General features: G+C 36.6%; 1 protein-coding gene across 6 annotated transcripts in view; it reads right to left on the bottom strand.

Moving 5' to 3' along the window:
• Dgkb (diacylglycerol kinase beta) overlaps positions 1-25,090 on the bottom strand; it is a 667,872-nt gene that overhangs the window by 453,842 nt on the left and 188,940 nt on the right. For all 6 annotated transcript variants that reach the window (XM_021201522.2, XM_029540832.1, XM_029540833.1 and 3 more), the window contains 2 exons: positions 19,459-19,612; positions 1,979-2,119 (listed from right to left, as the gene is read on the bottom strand). In XM_021201522.2, coding sequence (XP_021057181.1) covers positions 1,979-2,119; positions 19,459-19,612 — 295 coding nt within the window. The remainder of the gene's footprint in view (positions 1-1,978; positions 2,120-19,458; positions 19,613-25,090) is intronic.

Here is a 25,090-nt window from a genome sequence, read left to right as displayed (position 1 = left end):
AGCCAGTAAAGAACATCCCTCCATGGCTTCTGCACCAGCTCCTGCTTTCTGACCTGCTTGAGTTCCAGTCCTGACTTCCTTTGGTGATGAACAGCAATGTGGAAAATGTAAGCAGAATAAACCCTTTCCTCCCCAACTGCTTCTTGGTCGTGATGTTTGTGCAGGAATAGAAACTCTAAGACACCCAATAACCTATGTGTACATGTCTGGCAAGTAATTCTGGTGGATGATGATGTGGGAATGTCTGACCTAAATCAGGGTGTGTATATTTCATTTAAATACCTCAAGGAAGGTCCAAATTCAACCCTCTCCCTCACTAGGAACTATCGCCTCCTTATAGCCTCCACTTATCGCCTCCACTTCCGCTCCTTCTAATCACGATTTTTTCTTTTTAATTTTCCTATACATCTTATATTTAATACAGCATTACCCTCTTGAAAGTAACTGTGTAGTTCCTCAGACACTATTATTGTACATCTTACCAAGAATAAGTCCAGAAAATGAAAATGCAAAAGAATGTTGGAATTTGTAAATGTACAAATGAGAGCAGGTTAAAAACCACAAATTCTTGAGAAATTGGTAGATGGGTAGATTTGATTCATCGATGTAGGATAATATCAAGCATTTCAAAAGAGAAAGTAAAGACACAAACTTCCTGAATCATTTTCTGTCCAGTCAGAGGGGTGGCCACCAAATCAGGCGGTTACAGTCATCACAGACATAGCAGTGGCAACACCTGAGCAAACTTTCCCTCTGGCTGGCACTTCAAGAGAAATTCACTATTTACCTTGGAATGAGAGAGATCTCTACACATTCTTAGGAATACAAAATAAATCTTGAAATGCAAATACTCAATGTTTATGAATAATAAATACATATTTAAAGAATAATATTCATATGGTTTATTCATATCCTAAGCTGGTGTAACTCCTAAATAATCATTGTAAATTCTTCCCTTGTGAGAAGTATTATCAAAGAGTTACAATTAAATTTAACTAAAACATTTTGTAATTATAATTCTAATACATTATAGTAATTTTAATTTTATTAAGCAATATGGAGGTCTTGTTTTATGATCTTTAATATCGTTTTGGTAGTAAAATTTTTAATTCATTTAAATCTTTACTATAATCTGATTAATTTAGTTGCTGAATATACAGCACCTGCGGTGATTATGAGTTTTACAGTTGTAGTCATTTGAGGACTATGCTCTTTCATTGCAATGTGTTCACGTTACCACCAGGGAGAGCTCAGTCACTACAATTCATTACAGAGCATTAAAAAGGTGCTTAGAAATCACCTACCTGTAGTATTGCAAAAGAAACAAAGATATTGCTTGATTATTAATAGTATGCAGAAGCAAGTCTTATTTATCAGGTTTTGAGGAATTACACTATGTCAAAGACAGTGTTAATATGATGGTGAAGGGAAGTTGCCATGGAGCAGAGTGTAAATTGTGTGTGTTAAGGGGATTGGGATGCGTAGGTGTGTGTGGTTGTGTGTACTGGGTGTACATATGCACACAAGAGTGGAGAGGGATTTTTTTTCACACTTCCTGCTTGGAAGATTTGGAAAGTCTTCCTCAGAAAGGGAAATGAATGCTCTGTCAAACATTTCAAAGTTTCAAATTACTTCTTGTTAACTCAAAAGAGCTCAGGATAAAACATTTAGGAGACATTTGATAGACAGATAAACATAGATAGAGTTCCACATTATGCTAACCAAACTTCAACATTTCTTAATAAAATATTTGTATACAATTGGGATGCAACTTTATTTAAATTTAATAATAACTTTTATTGTTTGATTCTGACAAAATGTCTTTTTGGTTCTTGAGTTTTGTTTTTGCCTTTTTTTTTTTTAATTTTAAGCAAGTTAATTTGGATGAACAAATGATTTAGGCAAGTATAATTACATCATTACACAATCTCTCCTCCAAACACCAGTGTGGTGAATAAATAGAATTACCAAAACGTACACTCAAGTTTATCCTCTGGTCTTCCTCTTTCAAGAAGGGACAGGTAGCAGACGATATCCTTGAGGTGGATCACTTCTGGGGAGCACGTATTTGCTGGGGAAGAACGTGGTGGGGTGATGGCACCCTTATTCATCCTCAGACCTGGAAAATACATTTATATTCATATACTTAAAATATTATAAAATACTCACTGTGCTCTCAAGTATGAAATGACCAAAAGAAATAGCACTAGATATTGTGAACACGTGCGTGTGTGTGTGTGTGTGTGTGTGCATGTGCACGTATAGGTCTCTGTGTGTTTTTATTAAGTATAAGATAATCAAATGCACTAGAACACCACTACATTAACTTTCCATGTATGCTGTGAATGATGCAAACAGGAATGTTTCCAGGGCCCATTGGCAGGGGCTCAGCAATCTACCACTGAAGGATGTGAGAGTGAGCTTAGCGTCCCTAGTGTGTAAAAAAATGTAAAGAGATATCACACAAGGAACCCGCTGCTAATCTTCCTTTCTTTGTATTAGTCAGTGACAAATAAAAATTAACTTGATAATACCAGAATTGCCCTTTCATAAAAACTGAAAAAGCAATGTGAGTCTGTCTTATTCTGATTAATAGATAAGGTTTAAGTAATCATTCACAAAATATATATTTTTGTCAAGTATTTGACAGCACCATAAATAAGAATTCCAACTGCCAACATACTATCTGTCAGTATGAATAAGCAGAATACAAAGAGAAATCGGAATAAGCATGATAGGTACTTTGGCAAATGGCAGAGCATATGGCTGTGTGATTTCAATATGGTCGTCACTTGATATATGAAGTTGAAGGCCAGCCCAGTGAATTATAAGCCAGATCTAAACATTAAGACTTACTATTTTTTTAAAGTCTTCATGTTACTTTGCAAATGTTAAAGATTCTACATTTAAAAAAAATCTATCATCTATCTATCTATCTATCTATCTATCTATCTATCTATCTATCTATCTATCTATCTATCTATCTATCTATAGTGTGCATGCCTGTGTGTGTATAGACATGTGCATGCTATGGTACACATATAGAGATCACAGCATCATTTTGGTTGTTGCTTTCAATCTTTCATCATGTAGGTCCGGGGTTGAAACTCAGATCAAATTACCTTTAGTTGCTGGGCTATCTCACTACCCTTTGATTGCAGGAATCTTATGAATTGCCCTGTTCTATGTCCATTGTAGAGAAATAAAATATTTGGTGACCATAATCACAGTGGTCACAGTGTGCTGATGGTAATGTAACAGGAGCTTCTTCAACAGAAGATTCATCACACAGAGAAGCCTTTGACACCAAATCATGAGCACCTGAAAAGTTCTGATGTAGACCTCAACTGTAACAATGGTGTACCTATGACAAGAAGTATTTGACCAGGGTGACTAGTGGACTGATTGTCTCATGGATTCTTAGTCTGACCTCTGCTGAGGGAGAATAATTCGAACAAATGCAGTTTGACTAACTGTCTTTCCTTGGCATGGATCTCCCTGAGAGATCTGCTTGCAACTCTGACGTTTGCTGAATGGACTTCTCATCTCAACTGACCATCTCGATATTCTCAAATATCAACTGTAAGGCTTTACAGAATGTCTTCAATGTTTATCTTTGTCGATGTTGCCTCTAATAATACGTCTCATTTACGGAATTTCTAATACCAGTCTAGAAGCACTAACAGAGCCTTTCACACATCATTTTACTTAATGGTCACGTTAACCTTGAGAAGTCGACTGTATCATCCTCATTTGACAGATGAGAAATAGCTCATGAATAAGGCTGTCTCCAAGTTTCACTGCCAGCCATACAAGGCTTGTCTTTCCCATTCAACCCTGCGAACCTAGGCAGTAATTTCTTTTATAGACACTATTGGAAGTAAGGAAAAGAATTTACACCTTAACTTACACACACACACACACACACACACACACACACTTTGTGACTTTTTTAGCAATACAAATATTTTCTGTGAAAAATTCCATTAGTTCTATTATTTCTCATTTCAGTCTTAAAATTTTGTCAGGGTAATGTCCACTTGAATCTACTGCAAAAATAAATAAATGAATAAATAATAAAAAAAAAAACACCTGTGGGATCTTCTTTACCCCCCTCCCTCCTCTCTTACCATGGCATGTCATTACATGCAAACTCTCACTTTCATTTACAGTTGTCAGTGAGATCTACAATTCTGAATTATTTTTCTTCGTAATGCAAGTAACACTACATATACAATACAAACTAAGAGTTCTCTTTTTACTTCAAGGGAAGGATAAATCCAAGATGATACTGAGTTTTAAATAGTTTCTAAAGCTTAGCCAGCTGCAGAAATCATGGCTTCTAACTTATGATAGAAGGCATTGTGGTCTTGACCCTGGAAGTGGCCATAGTTCCAGATTTGGAGCACAAAACAGTAAATTACAGTCATAAACCATGACATGACTCATGCAGCTGGGGACCTAACCCTTCTCCCAAATGCCCAGCACAGGGTCCTGAAATGATGTAATCCACTCAACTCTTTAACACAAAATCTTCAAATAGAACAAAGGAGAAAGGGAAGCACACTGTCTAATTTATTTGAAAGAAAGTTAAATTGTACATCTTTCTTCAAGAGTTAAAGTGTCTGTCCATCCATTTTCATAAAACTATTTTAAAAGTAACATATGGAGACTATGAGGGACACACAATTTCCTTTTTGTTTCAGTGTATCGTGTATATTGTTGGAAAGTCTATAAACATACATATTTCAGGTCACAACATTTTTTGGCAAATATATTTTGTTATGAATATAAAATTTATGTTCCATGAAATTTCCCTATTTAAAATGTGCAGCTCAATAAAACAGCTTTTAGCCTGTTCATAGATTTGGACAATCATTGCCACCATCAACATTAGATTTTTTTCCATTGTCCAAATATCTGCATTCACTGGCGGCTACTCTATCTCCCTCTACTTAGTAGCAGGCAGCTGAACATCTACTTTCTGTCTTTACAGACTATTAGCATCACTTTTTGAATGAGAACGTTGTTACTGTGTTTGTTTGAAGATAAATAAATATTTCTGTCTTTATACTGATAACATTTTGAAAATAGGAGCTTGAATGTATATTTGTCATCATAGTATTTTAAATGTTTTAAGTGAAAGAATATTGTCAAGTATGCAATCTGTCCTAAACGTTTCCAAAAGACTAAAGACTAATTAAAGTGAATTGAGTGGTAAAATATGTACTCTTTATAATTATTCCCAGGGTTTATCTGAGTAAAGTTAAACTTCCAAGACAATTTTGACAAAAAAATTGAAGTATACATTGTTAATATTCTAAATCTATATTTGTGAAGACAGTGTGTGTGTGTGTGTGTGTGTGTGTGTGTGTGTGTGTGTGTGTGTGTGTGTATAATTTGAAAATATAATAGAGCAAGAAAGGTCTCACTTTAAATCCCGTAAACTCTCCTCATTATGCACAATCCCTCACTATCAACATCTATCTATAGTTGGTGACTGTGCTGGCTACTCTTGTGTCAAATGCACATATAAACTAGAGTTATCTGAAAAGAGGAAATTTTACTTGAGAAATGTGTCCATACAATTTAGCACTTAGGGTTCTTTTTTTAAATAGTGATTGATTGGTCGAAGGTAGCCCATTGTGGGTACTGTCATCCTTGGGCTGGTGGTTCGGGGTTATATAGGAAAGCAGAATGAGCAAGCCACAGGAGTAAGCTAGTAAACAGCACCCCTCATTGGCCTCTGCACCAGTGTCTGGTTTTAGGTTCCTTCCCTGTCTAAGTTTTGGCCATGGCTTCCTTCAGTGATGGATTCCAGTGTGGAACTGTAAGCCCAATAAACCCTTTCCTTGCTAACTTGCTCTTTGGTCATTGTGATTTATCCTAGCAACAGACACCGTGATTAACACAATGGCCAACATGAGCATTCTATTCCCCTTCCTCCATAATCTATTACCATTACTTCCACTATTTGTGTTGGAAATCAGCTGGAATCACATGGTAGTTAGATTTTCAAAAGAGCTTATCTCACTTAATGACATGTGATTTAGTTTCTCCCATGTCTTTTAATGAATTGTTTCTTTTTGTATTGAGTAACATTTTTCAATCCATCACAGAAATGAATAAAATTGAAGTGATTAATCAAAGAAAATGAATAATTGAACAGTTTTATTCCTATCCTCAAGACCGCTATATGACCATCACAGTCTTGCTTAGGAAATAAAAATCCCCTGTCATATTTTGACTTTCTGAAAGCAGCACTGTGCTTCTATCTTTCTTCATAGAGATCATGATTATAATTTACACATTAACCTTACTATCTTTCCTCAAATCTAGCTGGAGGTATCTCCTATCACTTATTTCTTCCGGTTTCTTAGAATTGTCTAAGGTCATTTTAAGATGATGCATTAACCACTCATGAACAGAGTGATAACACATGACATCAGAGCTGTATGGCTATGTCTGTGACCAGAAATCCTCAACTTGGTGATAAGTGGAGTCTGACATGTCAGGAAGCTCTGACAAAGGCATTCAAAATCTATTTTTCATTAACAATGACATTTATGTCTCTCAGTAAATAGTGTTTGTTTAGAAAAAAAAACATTGGAAAGTGAATATGAAAGTCATGTAAAACAAACACAGTTTTTTTTTCCTCAACTGGTTGTATTTAGCTCTTAGTCCTAAAGATTATATGAGTAATATCAATTTTCTGGTTCTCTAACATGTCTTGATTTTATGATTTTAAATACTTTCATGACTTAAAATACAGAAAACTGAAGCAAGTGCAAATATATAGTATGTATATTCATACAACCCTATAAACTATAGTGTAGGCGTGTTTATTTTAATACACAAAAATGCTACAAAAAGAAAATTAAAATTATAACTATAATGTATTAATTTAATCAGTAATACATAATTTAAAGTTCAAGAGTATTTTTTCATGTACAAGTTCATATATTTATATTCATAAATATGTTTTGAAGAACTATCATTATAAAACACCACATTAGTAAGCTTAAATGATGCCTATACTACATTCTTCAACAGCATGTCTTTCAGTGTACTCTAGAAAAAGCTTAAAGGATCTCTCTCTCTCTCTCTCTCTCTGCATCTTGTTTCTTTCGTCTCTTGCTGAGGGTCAGTCTCAGGAACACAGACATGCTAGTGAGCACTTAACCACCTCTTGCAAAAGTGTGTGTGTGTGTGTGTGTGTGTGTGTGTGTGTGTGNTTTGTGTGTGTGTGTGTGTGTGTGGTGTGTATGTGTGTGTATATACATGTCTGTGCTAACAATTGGCATGAGTTGTCTCTCTCATTATTTCCCAGCCTATTCTTTAAGAATCGAACTCTCAATTCTGCAACTGGAGTTCACAGATTCAGCTAGACTGGCAAGCTCCTAGGATCGTCCTGTATCTGATTTCCCACCTCTGTGGTTACAGGTAAACCAACACCTACCATTTATGTGGTGACTGTGGATCAAGTTCCATGAGCTTGGAGGGCATATTTTTAAAGCCCGAGTCATCTTCTCAGCCTCTTAAGGTTCAGTGTTCACAAATAAATGAGATTTGTTTGCTTAGTTTGATTTGCCTATTTTATGTATTTTGTTGTTTCCTTTCATTGTGTTTGAAACAGGATATTATGAAGCCCATTGTGGCCATCTAGCTTCCCAAATTACTGAGGGTCACCATCTAGCTTGCTGGATTACTGAGACTGGCCTGGTCTTCCATTCTCTATCTCTTAAGTCATGAATGAAGTCACAGGTTTCACACAGAAGGCTCAGATATTGCATGGGTTTTTAATGCACAGTAAATAAAAGCATTTGCTTTAGTTTGCATAGTTTCAAGCAATTCTATTTCAGGTAATGACAGATGCACCATTATTTTTATTCATTTCCTTCATCTTTTCAATGGAAATATGTAAGACTACATATGTTTCTAAGTCTACAAGGTAATATAACACTAGAAGTTACGATTTTCTGTTTTTAATCCTATTAACATGCAGAAATTCATCAGTCTTATAAAGGTATTTATTGAAGAGTATGATACTCTATCTAATATTGACAATGATGGCCATGTTGATTGTCAGAAATAGGCAAAATAAATACAGTTGGCATAATACTATGGTTATTATCATTATAATTATAGTCAGCCTCTTAAACTGCAAAGTATATTTGTTCCTAATATAATATTTATTTTTGTGCCTAACAAAACCAGCAGCAAAAGGGGCACAGTGATAAACAAATATATAATGTGGTTTTTCATAAGGAGGGATAGATAGAGGAACAGTACTCCGGTACCAGTGACTAGGACAAGACACATTCCTCTGTAGGCATGTAGAAAACAATAAAAATTATAGAATTTTAAGTAAGGAGCAGACAATAAGAAGGGCAGGCATATTTCAGTCATAGCACAGAGGTCACTTGGAAGGAGTGATGCTAACACACCTTTGTTTGTTGAGTCCAACATTTTGGCAGAGTGTTGTTTTGAACTCATGGTTTCTTTGGGCAATGGAAAGGGTGAAAGTCAGTGGGCAATAGCAGTTCCTGGCCACAAAGCTGCATGGGAGTCAACTATCAAAGACATGCCGTCTAATTCTGAACTTCAGGTTCAATTTGGAAGTACTAAAACTAGATCCTTTTGAACCACCACTGTCTAGCTGTACCAACTGGCCTTTGGAAGCTAGAAACTAGAAGACCAAGAGTTCAAGTCTTAACAACAGTTGAAGTTTGGGGGTAACACTGAATCACATGAGACCCTGCCCCAAACTAAGCAAAATGTAACTTCTACAATGATAGAAATGTTCTAACTTTCTATTCCTCAGTACATTAGCATAAACTACATAGGGATTTGGACCAGATGCAAGTTAGTGAGTGAAACGTAAATTTTTCTTCAGTTAATTTAAGTTTGAGTGCTACCAGTAGTCCATAGCTGTCATATACACATAGTTGTGTGTCATCCACACAGTGTGGATGTGGAAGGCAGAGGATGACATCCATTGTTTTCCCAAAAATTCTCTGTTGAGTATTTTGAGAGAGAAATTCTCTCACTTGAGCTAGAGCTTGGAGATTCAGATACTGATTGACTATCAGGCCCCAAGGGTTCTTAGTCTAAGACTCGTTAGTATACATAGATTACTGAAAGATGACTAACGTGAGTCACAGTGCCATCCACCTGCAATATCATCAACTTAGGAGGCAGAGGGCCATGAGTTCTAGGTTAGATTGAGATAGAAAGTGAGTCCCTGACTACAATCCCCCACCCCCCGCAAAAGGAAAAAAAAAAAAAAAGACAAGAAAAAATAAGTGGGATTCCTTATTCCTTCTTATCTGGATATTAAAAATTAAAGTTCTTGTTAAAGAATATTATTTTAATTTGCCCATAACCTGTACATTGAAAGAGATTCTAATAACATTAATTAAAATCACGTCATCTCTTTCAGAATGTATAACATTGAAATTTGAAATTATATAAAAATATAAAATTTGAAATGAAAGAGAAATTTGATCATGATGTGTGCAAAATTTTATATAAAATTTGAAATGAAAGAGAAATTTGATCATGATGTGTGCAAACAAAAATACCAGACTATAGTCTGTTCAATGAGTAGTGATGATAGGCTGTCATTCATTGAGTATTTACAGTGTATTCATTTATTTTGAAGATTTCTATACATTTTTATACTCTTTAAACCCAGTTAAATAGAGACATTCATTATTCCCATATAAGAAAACAGAGATAAAGTATCTATATGGGTACAATTCAAATGACACTAAGAAATACAGTTCTGTACTTTCAACATATTTATGTGGGGATAGATAGATAGATAGATAGATAGATAGATAGATAGATAGATAGAGAGATAGATAGATAGTATTGACTCTGTCTTCTGACTCTGAATAAATATTCTAAGATACATTGTCTAAAATGCATTTAGAGGAAAATAAAGACTTGTGTCCGCAGCAGAGCATCCTAAACTTTCATCCTCCACATTGGCCATGCCTTGTAACAGCTAGTACAATATTATATGCTTGTGAATAATTGTAAAATGAATTTTTCACATGTAATTACACACATGCTCATATACGTACAAAAATTTTATGCAAGTTGGTTGCAGTGGGTTATGAATGATTTTCTTATCTATACTTTTATGCCAGATATATAACTTGTATGCTGCTTGAAAACACAAATCTGAATTAATACACAGTATATTTATCAATAAGCATTTAAAAGTTACTATTGAGTAGTGACAATAAAGTAGTGCTGACAGCCAATTTCAACTTTTCACTTTCACAGAATCATGAGAGAAAACAAGCTTTTACTATATTTTTGTATTTTTTTTTTTTTCTGGCGACTGTGAGATAAGCCTGAATAACTTCCATTGAGCAAACAGATCTGGTTATCTGCAGAATGAACTGTATTGTTTGCTTTTGATAAGATATTACAAGCTCTCCAAGTATTTTTTTTTTAACAAGGAAGTAGAAAAATATAAGAATAATGCTGCTATTTAACATACAATTATTAAGGTTTAAATATTTTTTAAGTCTTTATTATAGGAAGACTAAATTTATTTTTAAAAGTTAACATTTTGAAGACTTATTCCTGGAGAAAATTCAGGCATATATATGTACATATATATACATATATGTACATATATACATATATATACATATATACATATATATATATATATATATATATATATATATATATATATATGAAAAATCAACTTAGTAATTTTAACTAAAGAGAACTCTTCTTTAACTGACATGTGTAAGGTCATAAAGTTGTAAGTTTTATTGGGTACAGCATAAAATATTTGTTGAAGTAAACTGAATTCAAATTACAGCTACCACAACTATGGGCAATTTCAAGTGTGAATCTGGCGCTAAAGTACTGTGAGATGTGTAACAGTTTATATAATTAAAGGAATTCCCTAATGACTACAAATCCTTAGATGTTTTTTCCTAGAGCATTTGGGTGCCAGTTTCAAAGCTTATTGCATTAAAAAGTACAATTATATTGATGTTTATAGCTGTAGCACTTACAAATACAAATGTCTGTATAATTTGAGTGTGAGGAGATTCTGTCTTCCATTGGTTCATTTCTAGAAACTCAAGCAATTCATTAAATATAAAAGATCTACCAAGTTGCTTCATAATGCAAAAATACACATACATATGAACATAATCATGTGTATACACACATTAGCACACACACACATATACATGGCTGCACACACCACAAGACAATAATATACCTCTGGGTTTTTTCTAAGTCCATCTATTAAACGATACTTTTATACATGTACCTAGTTCTTGATATATAATTTTCTTATTTTATTAGCCTCCTTATTAAAAACTTGATATTTTTCTCCTCTGAAGTTAATGAGATGCATTGGGTAACTCTTCAACTTCACAGAAAACATGAAATGAGCTAAATGTTAGTCTTTGCATTGAGACATATGGATGCACGTAATTTAAAAACTCAACCTGATTAAGTATTTCATGCCAATGTAGCAATGGAAATACTTAGAAAAATGTACATTAACTTTCACAAATTAATGTGTGTGTGTGTGTGTGTGTGTGTGTGTGTGAGAGAGAGAGAGAGAGAGAGAGAGAGAGAGAGAGAGAGAGAGAGAGAGAGGATACTTGTAGTCAACCAGTGACCTGAACACTGGGTCACCTGTGTAGGAGTTAGAGAAAGGACTGAACGAGCTGAAAGGGGTTTATAACCCCATAGGAGAAACAACGATATCAACCAATCAGACGCCCACTCCCCAGAACTCCCAGGGACTAAACCACCAACCAAAAAGTACACATGGAGGGAGCCATGGCTCCAGTTACATATGTAGCTAAGGATGGCCTCGTGGGACATCAATGGAAGGAGCGGCCCTTGGTCCTGTGAAGGCTCAATGCCCCAGTGTAGGGGAATGCTAGCACAGGACAGTGGAGTGGGTGGATGTGTGTGTAGGGAAACACCCTCATAGAAGCAGGGAGAGGGAGGTAGGATGGGAGGTTTTCTGAGGGGAAACCAGGAAAAGAGATAACAATTAAAATGTAAATAAGAAAATACATAACACAAAATTCAAAAAAATAAAATAAAATAAATAACACAGCTGAAAGAGTCAGATGCAGATCCCAGCACCCAAACAGTGGAAGGAAAATAGGGACCCTTGTGGTTGAATTGGGGAAGAGCTGGAAGAAGCTGAGGAGGAGGGCGACCCCATGTGAAGACCAGCAGCCTCAACTGACTTGGATCCCAGAGATCTCTCAGACACTGAGCCACCAACCAGACAGCATACACCAGTAGATATGAGGCCCCTGACACATCTACAGCAGAGGTCTTCCTGGTTTGTCCTCAGTGAGAGTAGATGTACCTAACCCTTGACAGACTTGAGACCCCAGGAATGGGGAGGTCTAGTGGGGTGGGGGTAAGTGTGGGACATCCTCTTGGATATGGCATGGGGGAAGGCATGGGATAGGGAAACATCTGGAGCAGCCTGGAAGGGGGATGAAGACAGGAGTGTAAAAGCAAAAAAGGATTAAAGAATAAAAAGTAAAAAATAAATAAAAAGAAAAAGAATGATTTAATTAAATATTAAACACACAAAAATTTAAGAAATTGTAAAAATGTTGAAAGAAATTGAGAGAGAAATTTTAGAGGGATCTCTTCCCCATTCCCAACACACACAGAAAACTCTTAGATTGTCCTTGCATTAGTATACTCTGTCCCTGGAATCTTAGCATCCTTCTTTGGTCTTTCTATCTGAAGTTGCAATTAGATCATAGAATAATAGATAACTGAAATTTATCATATAATTGCATACCTTCATCTTTTATTTTCAAGGCAATTTGACTTCTCTGAAGTGTCCCCTGACATAACAATTTAATTTAATGTATACATTAATGAAGGGATAATATGATCAAATTGGTAGAGACAATCTTTCCAGGATAAAATGACTAATAAGAAACAAAACTTTCACAGTTACTTGTGCTATATTCATCATTGTGGAGAATACATTCTAGACATTGTTAGCCTTACAAGAATAGGCAGACTCTGTGTCCAAATGAGTTGGTTAGCTGTATTAATTTTTCTTTTAATTTTTATAGTAGTTAAAATATAGCCGTTACTTTTAACTGCTATTAACAGATGTCTGTAATAAAAAAAAGTACTTGAAGGTAATTTTCAGTGCCTGTATGGATTTGGCACAGATTAAGAATAAAAGTCAGGAATGCTATGAGAGGAATGCTCTCTGCGAAGGTGCCAGTTTGCTTCCCAAGGACATAATTAAGTTAAGATTCTGTCATGATTATATATTTTCCCATATTTAACACACTGTGTGCCAGGCAATTACTGTGAATCTTTGGCAGAGGCATTAAGTTCATGGAACATTTTAACATCTTGTAAGACAGTGTAGAAAGACTGTCAAAGGGCTGGTGAGATGGCTCAGCGGGTAAGAGCACCCAACTGCTCTTCTGAAGGTCCTGAGTTCAAATCCCAGCAACCACATGGTGGCTCACAACCATCTGTAACGAGATCTGACTCCCTCTTCTGGAGTGTCTGAAGACAGCTACAGTGTACTTACATATAATAAATAAATAAATAAATAAATAAATCTTAAAGAAAAAAAAGTAAAGAATCTTAAAAAAAAAAAAAAAGAAAGACTGTCAAAAAAGTTTGTAAAAGGATGAAGAGTACTGGAGTAAAAGTGGCCTTTAGACATGACAGGACCATCACACTCATTAAGTCACAGCAATCCATGCATGGTAGCATATGCCTTTAATTTCAACATTGAGAAGGCAGAGACAGGCAGATCTCTATACATTGGAGGCCAGCCTGGTCTACATAGTGAGACCCTATCTCAATGAAAAACCCAATCATCAATAGAAAAGAAAAAATGCAATGAACTCACAGAATCCTGCACAAGACCCATACACAGTTAAACCAGTTAGAATTTCTATACAGATTGGGTAGGATGAACGCAAGAGACCTAGCTCCTAGCTGAAGAACTATTGATAACTGATGGCTCTGTGGAGAGGCAAAGGCCGGGCCATGGTCTCTAGTAGGTTGATTATACTCCAGTGACAGCCTACCCATGCATATAGCTCAGCACTATTTGACGATGTGAGTGATAATTGATGATAGTGATGATGATGGTGATGATGATGATGATAAATAGGACAGCAGGGGGCATGAAGTTAAGACTGTGTGGAGGTGGATTTGAGAGGATATACAAATGGCCATTGACAGTGATTGAGTATGAGTACATTATATGCATTGGTGAAATTCTCAGAGAATTCCTAGAAAAAATTACATTAAAACAAAACAAATACCAAGATCCCTAAGTGAGCAGAGCAGGAATTATCCAGTCATTAGAAATAGCTGACTAAAAAAGAGGCTTAGAGTCCATGGGGCAGAAAGAGAGAGAACTAGGAAGGCAGGGGAAGCCTGTAACATTATTACCTTCTTAATTATGTTGCATGGGTCAAAGACTCATGCTAAGGTCACAGCAGAACAGGGCATCTCAGTAGTGTGGAGAGGTCAGGATTTCATGTGTTCTTTCTTTGTTGCACACACTGACTCCTAAATGTAACTCTACTTTCATAGGTTTATGGTGTCAACGATTTTAGTTGGCCTAGAAAATAGTAATTTGACATAAGCACACTAATGAAACTGAAACTTGGAAAGTCAGGGAGTAGTAGCATCAGGTTTCTGCTAGATTATTTTAGAGATTGGAAGTTGAGATCTTGCTAGAAGACACAAACACTAATTAATGAATCTGTGATTTTTGTCAGTGGATAGTTAATTCTGGTCATAACAAGTACTGGAGAGTATTTTGTGTTTAACTCAACCCAATGCAATTGAGGGTGGGAAGAATCCATTATAATGTTTGTAAATGTACAATTTGAGGATGTGAATCATCAAGACAAGTAGAGACATTATTTGGGTAGAATATAGTCAGCCTTTAGACTGTAAGAGGGTTACCCTTGGGAGAGTCAGAAAACCAGCTCCATGGAGATATAGTACATGTCCATGTTTGTGGACTGAATCAACAATCCAGGAGAAGACTTTGAGGCATTTAAAGTTTGAGAGTACCAATGTTTAATTGTTTTAAACTTTTACATTTATTTTTCTTTTAACTTTTCAAAGCTTTTATTTTTATTTATATATGGGAGACAGGTACATGCTACAGCACATGTTGAGTCAGAGAAAAACATTCCAAGTCTATTCTGTCCCTTCACAAGTAGATCTCAATGTTGGAACTCAAGACATCAGGTTTGACAGCAATTATTTTTACCTGTCATCTCACCACTCCCAGTGGCTATTTTCTTTATGAGGTGAAAATATACATGATATATTTAGACTGATGGTAAAAACTGTATAAAGTTTAAGAATTAGAAATGTTTTAAAAATTAAAATGATTTAGGGGATCATTTTAATAGTCAACTAATTTACAGAAGATACAGTTAAAAATAAAGAAGTGCTAAAGCTATACAAATCCTGGACAGTAAGAGTCTGCTGTATACATATTTATAAAATTATCTGTTATTTTTCTTCATACCAAGGCCATGGTGACTGAAAGATCTTAGAATAGTAGCGTGTCTGAGAGTCACTGTTACTCTAAATTCTGAAGAGGAATTCTAAAGTGTTGAAAACGTTTGTAAGGACAGTATAATGTGTACAATTTCAGTAATTGTCATAGAATGGAAGAGAAATCAGAAGTTGGCTAGTGGAGTGGCATATCAGGTACCTAAGATTTTGCTGAGGTAGAAGTGGCAGGATAAAGCTATTTAACCATCTTAGGAGCTCCCCACATTCAAAGCAAATATTATCAAGAGGCAATGTGGAACAATTGGCAGTAAAAGTCTTCACAAGATTAATTTCTCCAGCTCACAAAATGTCATGCAAATTATTAGGTAACTTGTGGCAAAGTGTAGCCATACTTACTTATATATACAAACTTTGTTACTACACTTAATGTTTAACATTTTTATGTAAAGACAACTGAATGGTTTGTGTGGAAGTAGTGCAAGTTGTCTTGTTGCAGGAACATTATTAAATTGCCTAAGGTTACAATTTGATAATGGCTCTATCATCTATTTTTCTAAAATAGTTCTTAAGCTTGTATTTTTAGAGTGCAGGATTACACCTTTCTCTAATTCCTGGTCTCTACACCCTGTCCATGGTATTATGGATTGCACTCCAGGTTAGGGCCTGACTGTCTTGGGTACTCAGACCTTTCAGGGATTTGTAATGTTTGATACTGTTTTTCTCACTCTCACTTTCTCAGGATTGTGAACTGAAATGTTTAAGAGAGCATGTAACACCGTACAATAATATAAACAGATGCAGATGTGAGCTTCCAGATGACTTCCAAGAAACAATATGCAAGGAGGTTCAACAGTGGAAAACAGTACTGTACTTCAAAAGTCACTTAGGTCTGGCTTTTAAAGACAATAAACATTTTTAAAACAAGTTACTTTGCTATGAGGCGATGTGTCAATTACTCTTACTTCTCCAATGTCTTATCATTAATGAAGCAATTATTAATAGATATAACACAAATACATTTCTTCTCCAAATTAAAAAATAAATCCTGATATCAAAGGATGAGAATGTTACTTTAAGACTGCATTGCAGCACCCAAGCCTCCTGTCTGTCAGGTTTGAAGAGGCACACTGTCAGAGACAAGAATATGGGGTCCAGAACAAGGCCAAGCCCCTTAGCATGCATTCTAGAGCACAGGACCTGGGGAGCAGAGATTCTTCTCCAGCTTAGTTAGCAATAACTGTGACTAGACTGAGTGATCCTCCTGCTAGTTGGTGAAGCACAACTGTCCTGGTACTAAGAAGAAGTCTGAGATTAAAGTCTCTTTATGCCCCCACAGAACTTCTGCTCTGAGGAAGCTTGGAAGGAAGTTCTACATAAAACCAGAGACACTGACTCTAACAGAAGAGAAAGTGGAGTAGAGCCTTGAACACATGGGCACAGGGGAAAATTTCCTTAACAGATCACCAATGGCTTATGCTCCAAGACCAAGAATGGGACAAATGGGACCTCATAAAATTGCAAAGCTTCTGTAAGGCAAAGGACACTGTCAATAGGACAAAATGGCGATGAACAGATTGAGAAAAGATCTTTACCAACCCCACATCTGATAGAGAGCTAATATCTAATATATATAAAGCACTCAAGAAGTTAGACTCCAGAGAACCAACTAACCCTATTAAAAATGGGGAATAGAGCTGAACAGAGAATTCTCAACTGAGGAAACACGAATAGCTGAGAAGCACCTAAAGAAATGTTCAACACTCGTAGTCATCAGAGAAATGCAAATCAAAATGACCCTGAGATCCCACCTCACACTAGCCACAATGTCTAAGAGCAGAGAATGGCCTAGTCGGCCATCAATGGGAGGAGCAGCCCTTGGTATTGCGAAGATCATTTGTACAGGGGAATGCCAGGGTCAGGAAGCAGGAGTGGTTGGGTTGGGGAGAAGGGCAGGGGAGGGTATATGGGGCTTTTGGGATAGCATTTGAAATGTAAATGAAGAAAATATCTAATAAAAAATGCCTAAAAAATGCAGAGGCTGGCAAGGATGTTGAAAAGGAGGAACACTCCTCCATTGATGGTGGGATTGGAAGCTGGTACAACACCTCTGGAAATCAGTCTGGTGGTTCCTCAGAAAACTGGACATAGTACTACCTGAGAACCCAGCTATACCACTTCTGGGCATATACCCGGAAGATGCTCCCACATGCAATAAGGACACGTGTTCCATTGTGTTCATAGCAACCTTATGTATAATAGCCAGAAGCTGGAAAGAACCCAGATGTCCCTCAACAGAGGAATGGATATAGAAAATGTAGTACATTTACACAATGGAATACTATTCAGCTATTAAAAACAATGAATTTATGAAATTCTTAGGAAAATGGATGGAACTTGAAAATATCATCCTGAGTGAGGTATCTCTGTCACAAAAGAACACACATGCTATGCACTCACTGAAAAGTGGTTATTAACCCAGAAGCTCGGAATACACAAGATATAGTTAATAGATCATATGAAGCTCAAGAAGAAGGAAGACCAAAGTGTGGATGCTTCAGTGCTTCTTAGAAGGGGGAACAAAATACTCACAGAAGGAAATATGGAGACTAAGAGTGGAGAAGAGTCTGAAGGAAATGCCATCAAGAAACTGCCCCACCTGGGGATCCATCCCATATACAGTTGCCAAACCCGAACTCTATTATGAATTTTGGAAAGTGTTTGCTGACAGGATCCTTATACGGCTGTCTCCTGAGAGGCTCTGCCAGAACCTGATAAATATAGAGGTGAGACAGATATAGCCAATCATTGGCCTGAGCTCAGGTTTCCGGATAGAGGAGTTGAAGAAGGGACTGAAGGAGCTGAGGGGGTTTGCAGCCCCATGGGGGATGAGCAACAGTATCAACTGTCCAGACCCTGCCTCGGAGCCCCCAGAGAATGGATCACCAACCAAAGAGTACACATGGAGGGACTCATGGCTCTGGCTGAGTGTGTGGCAGTGGATGGACTTATTGGACATCAGAGCGGCCCTTGGCCATGTGGGTGTTTGATGCCCTAGTGTAGGGGAATGCCAGGGCAGGAAGGCAGGTGTGGGTGGGTGGGTGGGTGAGCTCCCTCATAGAAGCAGGGAGAGGGGGATAGTGTAGGGGGTTTCCAGAGGGGAGACCTGGAAGGGGATAACATTTTACATGTAAATAAAGAAAAAAATACAATAAAAGGAAGAAGTAAGTTCTACACCGAAGACCCTGAGTTAAATCATTCAAACACTGCTCTTATTTTAGACTGTGTCCCAGGTCCTCGACTCTGTTTTTTGGCTCCTCCAACATAAGGACCATATAGGCTGCCTACTGTTCTAGCTGTCTATTTTTATTGCTATTTTTTTTAAGTCCTCCATCACCTTCTAAACAAGTTCCTGGTTTATATTCTTGGGGAAGTGTAGCAAGATATATGTCATCCTAACAGGACCGTATCTATAGTGCAAAATGTTACTAAGAAAAATAAAAAATGTTCTGGGCTCACAGATATGAATTTAACTGTATAATGATAAATGCCACCATTGCTTTTGAAATATTATAAGTTTCTCATATGTAAATTCTTTGTATTATATCTTCAAATGTACAGTTGTTTATATTTCTCTAGTAATTTTGAAAAAAATATTCCAAACTTGATGAAGATGTCTCTTAAGCTCATCAAGGTAATGTGAATTTCTACGTCAAATTATAAATCATAATGAATCCCATTTTCTATCCTGCTTATTTTACTGGGGACATTTTAAAAATCAGTATCCATTATAAATTCCATGTAAACACACACAATTTTCAACCAAGTGTCCTTTCATCAATGTTGTGATACTCATGCCTCTTTTATAATGCAAATTCTATGTACATTTCTATGAAACATACTCACCACCTGAAAGCAGGGCAGGCTTGGTCTTTACGTTTGGGCTAGAGTGGGGGAATTTGTTGCTGAATGACATGAAAAGGTGGGCAGTGAAATCATCAGGCAGCTCAGCTTCCAGAAAGGTCTTCATGAATAACTTAAAGCCTTCAAAATCTATGGTCTAAAAAAACATAGTTAAGCATGTAATTTCAGATCCAGTGAAATAATAAGACATTGTACCATGTTCATAATTTACTTGAGACGTTTTCTATATCCAAGACTATAAAAGAAAGAGGAGGCAAAGCTTGCAGTTTGAAACTATTGTTGGCAATGACAGGCATGTGTCTCACCTTTGATAGTGTAGAACAAAGATAACATGAATCCTAGTTAGATGTTTCTATCTCCATGGCAACTGTATGACATAAAATTTTACCTTTTCAAGTTTCAAAATTTCTTTCCACCTCCATCAATAGGAAATTCTATTTCCAAACCCACAGAGTTTTGCTGGGTAGCTCAAATATATAATGTGACCAAACTGATATTTATATATAAAGCACATAGAATGATTGACATTTTCACCTCTTTTCTTCCCAATATTAGTTACTGTTTTGAAAATTACAACCAACCAGACCCCTCAGAGCTCCCAGGGACTAAACCATCAAATAAAGTACGTGGATAATATTGACTGGGCTTGCCTAGTACTCTTATCACTGAAAGGCCACATAAAATGGGGTGTTTTCTGGAAACAGGTAGAGTTGCTGAACAATTTGGAGAATTACTAGGTATAGCAGAGCTACAAACAACAAGCCAGAAAAAAAAAAATGCTGGTCTCTGAAGAGCAACAGTATGCTCAGGAAGATCTGCCTCAACTCCAGAGCCCTGGTGGGACCTTTCCTTACCCGGGTTATTCAGCTCACTGAAATGAAATATTTTTCATTTTATTAGACTGACTGAAAGGTAAGAAAAATTTCTGTAATCTATCTCTTTTAAAATGAAAAAAAGTATCTTTTATGTTTAATATTATTTGGGGAATGTGAAAGAGAGTGTATATGCTCTTTATATTTATTTATCATGAACATATTTTATGACACATTATTTTTTTAGTAAACTTAAAATAAACTATATATTTTAAGATATTAGTAGAAAATTTAAAGTTTTAAAATATGGGTAATGATCTGATTAAATCATATCTATGTATCAATGTATCTATGTACCTATGTACCTATGTATGTAATATGCATATACATGCATACGTGTATATGTGCATAAGTGATATGTATATATGCATATATGTGTGTGTTTGTGTGTGTGTGTGTGTGTGTCTGTGTGTCTGTGTACATACACACAGCTAAGAGTTATCAGGTTATAGAAAAATTGTGGAATTAAACCAATAAGAAGTGTTAACATCAGACTGGAAGCCAGCAAAAGTCTTACATTGGAAGAGCAGGTATAATGTGATTCTGGGGTGCTTTCCCTTCAACACTGAAATATATATATCAAGAAATTAAAAAAATCCATTACATTTCTTAATAGTATTTTCTTCATAAAAAGTAATGTATGATAATAACATTTCACAGCTGTATGAATAAAAATAAGCATAAAGTACTTTTCAGAATCTTGGGTATATTGATGGTAAAATAAAATATATAAATGGAATAAATAAAATGTAATTAAGTCTTGGAAATATATTAGTTGGTTCATATTTTAATTTGTCGTTTTATCACAGAAGTGGATGCTCACAGCCAGCTATTGGATGGAACACAGGGTCCCCAATGGAGGAGCTAGAGAAAGTACCCAAGGACCTGAAGGGGGCTGCAACCCTGTAGGTGGAACAANAATATGAACTAACCAGTACCCCCTGAGTTTGTGTCTCTAGCTGCATATGTAGCAGAAGATGGCCTAATTGGCCATCACTGGGAATAGAGGCCCCTTGGTCTTGCAAACTTTATATGACCCAGCACAAGGCAAGGCCTGGGCCAAGTAGTGGGAGTGAGTGGGTAGGNGAGCAGAGGTGGGGGGGGAGGGGTATAGGAAACTTTCGGGATAGCATTTGAAATGTAAATAAAGAAAATAAAAAAAATGTTGTTTTATTGGCTTAAAATGATAAAATAATCCCTTCCTAATCTAAAACTTCAGCCTTCCTTTTTATTCTGTAATCAGAAAATACTCTCAAACTACTGAGTTTAGAGTGCAAAACTTTTAAAAAGCATCTTACCTTTAAAAAGGTAGGCAATTGCATATATACAAATGAAGTATTCTGTTAGTTCTTCAAGGAATATAGGAAATGATGTCATAAGATCTATAGTTAAAACATTCAATATGTGATGCTGTTTCCTGACATTCCTTACCGTAATCTTGGGGGCACATCTTTGAAACCATATTGACCTTACTGCAAAACTCACCTGACTCAATGATCCCAAATCAGGTTCATTGAGGAAATATTTTCCAATGTTGCCTGAGAGAGCATTAATTTTCTCTGTAAAAACATTTAAAAGATCTCCTAACATACTGTTGCCTAAATGCATTATATACTTAATTTGCACATTTACTTTACAATATGGAATACTGTCAAAAATTTCAAATTTACATGAGTTCTACGGGTGTCATTTATTTGGGGAAATTCAGACAATTATATGAAAGAAATCATTTTTCTCCAATAATTTATTTTTTATTCACTTTACATTCTGATCATAGTCCCCTTACCTTCTCTGTTCCCATCCGCACCCTGATAAATCCCTTCAGCCATTGTCCATTCCCCTTCTCTTTAGAGAAGAAGGAGCCCCCTTGAGGACCACCCTACTTTGGGACATCTAGTTCCAGTAACCTAGGCACATCCTCTCTCACTGAAGCCTAGCCAAACATTCCAGGTTGGGGGAAGGGGATCCAATGGCAGACAACAGAGACTGAGATAGCCTCTGCTCCATTTGTCAGGGGTCCCACATGAAGACCAAGCTGCACATGTGTTACAAATGGGGTGAAGGGTTGAGTCCAGACCCTGCATGCTCCCTGGCTGGTGGCCTAGCCTCTTTGAGCCCATGGATCTAGGTTAGTCGATCTTGTAGGTCTTCTTGTGGTGTCCCTGACTCCGCCAGCTTACTCAAATTTACCCTCAACTCTTCAACAAGGTTCCCTCCATTCTACCTGATGTTTGGCTGTGGGTCTCTGTATCTGCATCGACCCACTACTGGATGAAGCCTCTCAGGAGACAGTGATGCTAGATACTAGGTCCTTGTCTGTAAGCATAGCAGAATATCATTAATCGAATCAGGGCTTGGCTTTCTTGCACAAAATGGGTCTCAATTTGGGACAGTCAGTGGTTGGCTGTTCCTTCAGTCTCTGTTCAACTTTTATCCATACACATTTTGTAGAGAAGACAAATTTTGAGCAGAAGTTTTTTTGGGTAGGTTGATGTCTCCTTCTCTCCTCCTGTCTGGCTATAGTAGGTGGCTACTTGATGGTCTATATCTCCATCTGGTAAGAATGTCACCTAGGCTGTCTAACTGTATCCTCACCCATTCCAGACTTCCAGGTAATCCCAGAGATGAACCCACCAATTTCCATTCACATGTCCAGCCCTCTGCCACTACTCCTTTCCCCACGTCTGATCACCAGCCCTGTTCCCCTGTTTACCCCCATTCCTATCCAGTTCCCTCTTTTTATCTACCTCCTACAGTTTAGTTTCCCCTCTGAGTGATATTTGTGTATCCTCCCTTGGGACCCCCTTATTACCCAGAGTCTATGGACTGCAGTATGGTTTATGGCTAATGTCCACTTATAAGTAAGCATATACTATACATGTCTTTTGGGGACTGAATTATCTCACTCAGGATGATATTTTCTACTTCCATCCATTTGTCTAAAAATTCATGATGTCTTTGTTTTTAATAGCTGAATAGTTTTCCACTGTGTACATGTACCACATTTTCTATACCCACTCTTCACTTTAGTTGAGGAATACCTGGGGTTGTTTTCAGTTTCAAGCTATTAAGAATAAAACTGCTATGAACAGAGTTGACCAAGGTTCCACGTGCTCTACTAGGATAGCTTCTTCAGATATATGGCCAGTAGCTGTGTCTTGAAGTAAAACTATTCCTAGTTTTCTGAGAAACCTGATTTTCAAAGTGGTTGTACAACATTGCACCCAACTAGCAATGGGTGAGTGTTCCCCTTGCTCAACATCTCTCTCATCATGGGCTATCATTTGAGTTTTTTATTTTAGTCATTCTGACTTGTGTAAGATGGAATCTCAGAGTTGTTTTGATTTGTATTTCCCTAATGAATAAGGAAACTCTATATTTCCTTTGGTGCGTCTCTGCAATTAGAGGTTTATTTGTTGAGAATTCTCTTTTTAGCTATGCATCCCATTTTTGTTTTTTTTTTGTTTTTTGTTTTTTTTTTTTTTTTTTTTTTTTTTTTTTTTTAAAAAAAAAAAAAAAATTTTCTCCCCCACCCCCATTTTTGTTTTTTTTTTGTTTTTTGTTTTTTTTTTTTGTTTGTTTGTTTGTTTTTCGAGACAGGGTTTCTCTGTGTAGCCTTGGCTGTCCTGGAACTCACTTTGTAGACCAGGCTGGCCTCGAACTCAGAAATCCACCTGCCTCTGCCTCCCAAGTGCTGGGATTAAAGGCGTGCACCACCACCACCCGACATGCATCCCATGTTTAAATGGAATATTTGGTTTGTTGGTGTCCAACTTCTTAGTTCTTTATATATTTTGGATATTAACCCTCAGTCAGATGTAGAGGTTGTAAAAATCTTTTCAGTTTCATGAAGTTCCATTTGTCAATTGTTGATCTTAGAGCCTGAGCCCTCTGTTCAGGAAGCTGTATCAATGCAGTCAGGGCTATTCCCCACTTTCTCTTCTATTAGATTTAATGCATCTGGTTTTATGTTGAGGTATGTGATCCAAAAGAACTTGAGTTTTGTACAGAGTGAAAACTATGGATCTTTTTGCACCCTTCTACATACAGACATCCACTTAGACCAGCACCATTTGTTGAACATGTTTTCTTTATCCATTGTAAGATTTTGGCTTCTTAGTCAAATATCAAATGTCTGTAGGTAAATGTTTTTTTTTTTTTTTCAGTGTCTTCAGTTCTATTCCATTGATCAACTGTCTGTTTCTATACCAATACAATGTAGTTTTTATTACTATTGGTCTTTAGTTCACCTTGAGATTGGGGATGTTGATACCTCTAGAAGTTCTTTTATTGTACAGGACTGTTAGCTATTCTGGGTTTCCTTTTTCCATATGAAATTGAGAATTGTGTTTTCAAAGTCTTTAAAGAATTGTGTTGTAATATTAATGGGGATTGCAATGTACCTGTAGAGTACTTTTGATAAGATGGTCATTTTTACTATGTTAATCTTACCTATCCATTAGCTCGGGAAATCTTTCCACCTTCTGATATTTTCCTCCATTTCTTTCTTAAAGGACTTGAAGTTCTTGACATGCAGATCTTTCTCTTTTTTTTTTCCAATTTTTATTAGGTATTTACTTCATTTACATTTCAATTGCTATCCCCAAAGCCCACTATACCCCTCCCCCGCTCCTCTACCTACCCACTCCCAATTCTTGGCCCTGGTGTTCCCCTGTACTGAGGCATATAAAGTTTGCAAGACCAAGTTTGCCTCTCTTCCTAATGATGGCTGACTAGGCCAT

This window comes from Mus pahari, chromosome 7 (genome assembly GCF_900095145.1).
Source record: "Mus pahari chromosome 7, PAHARI_EIJ_v1.1, whole genome shotgun sequence".
In the NCBI taxonomy this organism is placed as follows: domain Eukaryota; kingdom Metazoa; phylum Chordata; class Mammalia; order Rodentia; family Muridae; genus Mus; species Mus pahari.
The sequence above is the reverse complement of the archived record's forward strand: the minus strand, read 5'-3'. Positions and strand labels throughout refer to the sequence as shown.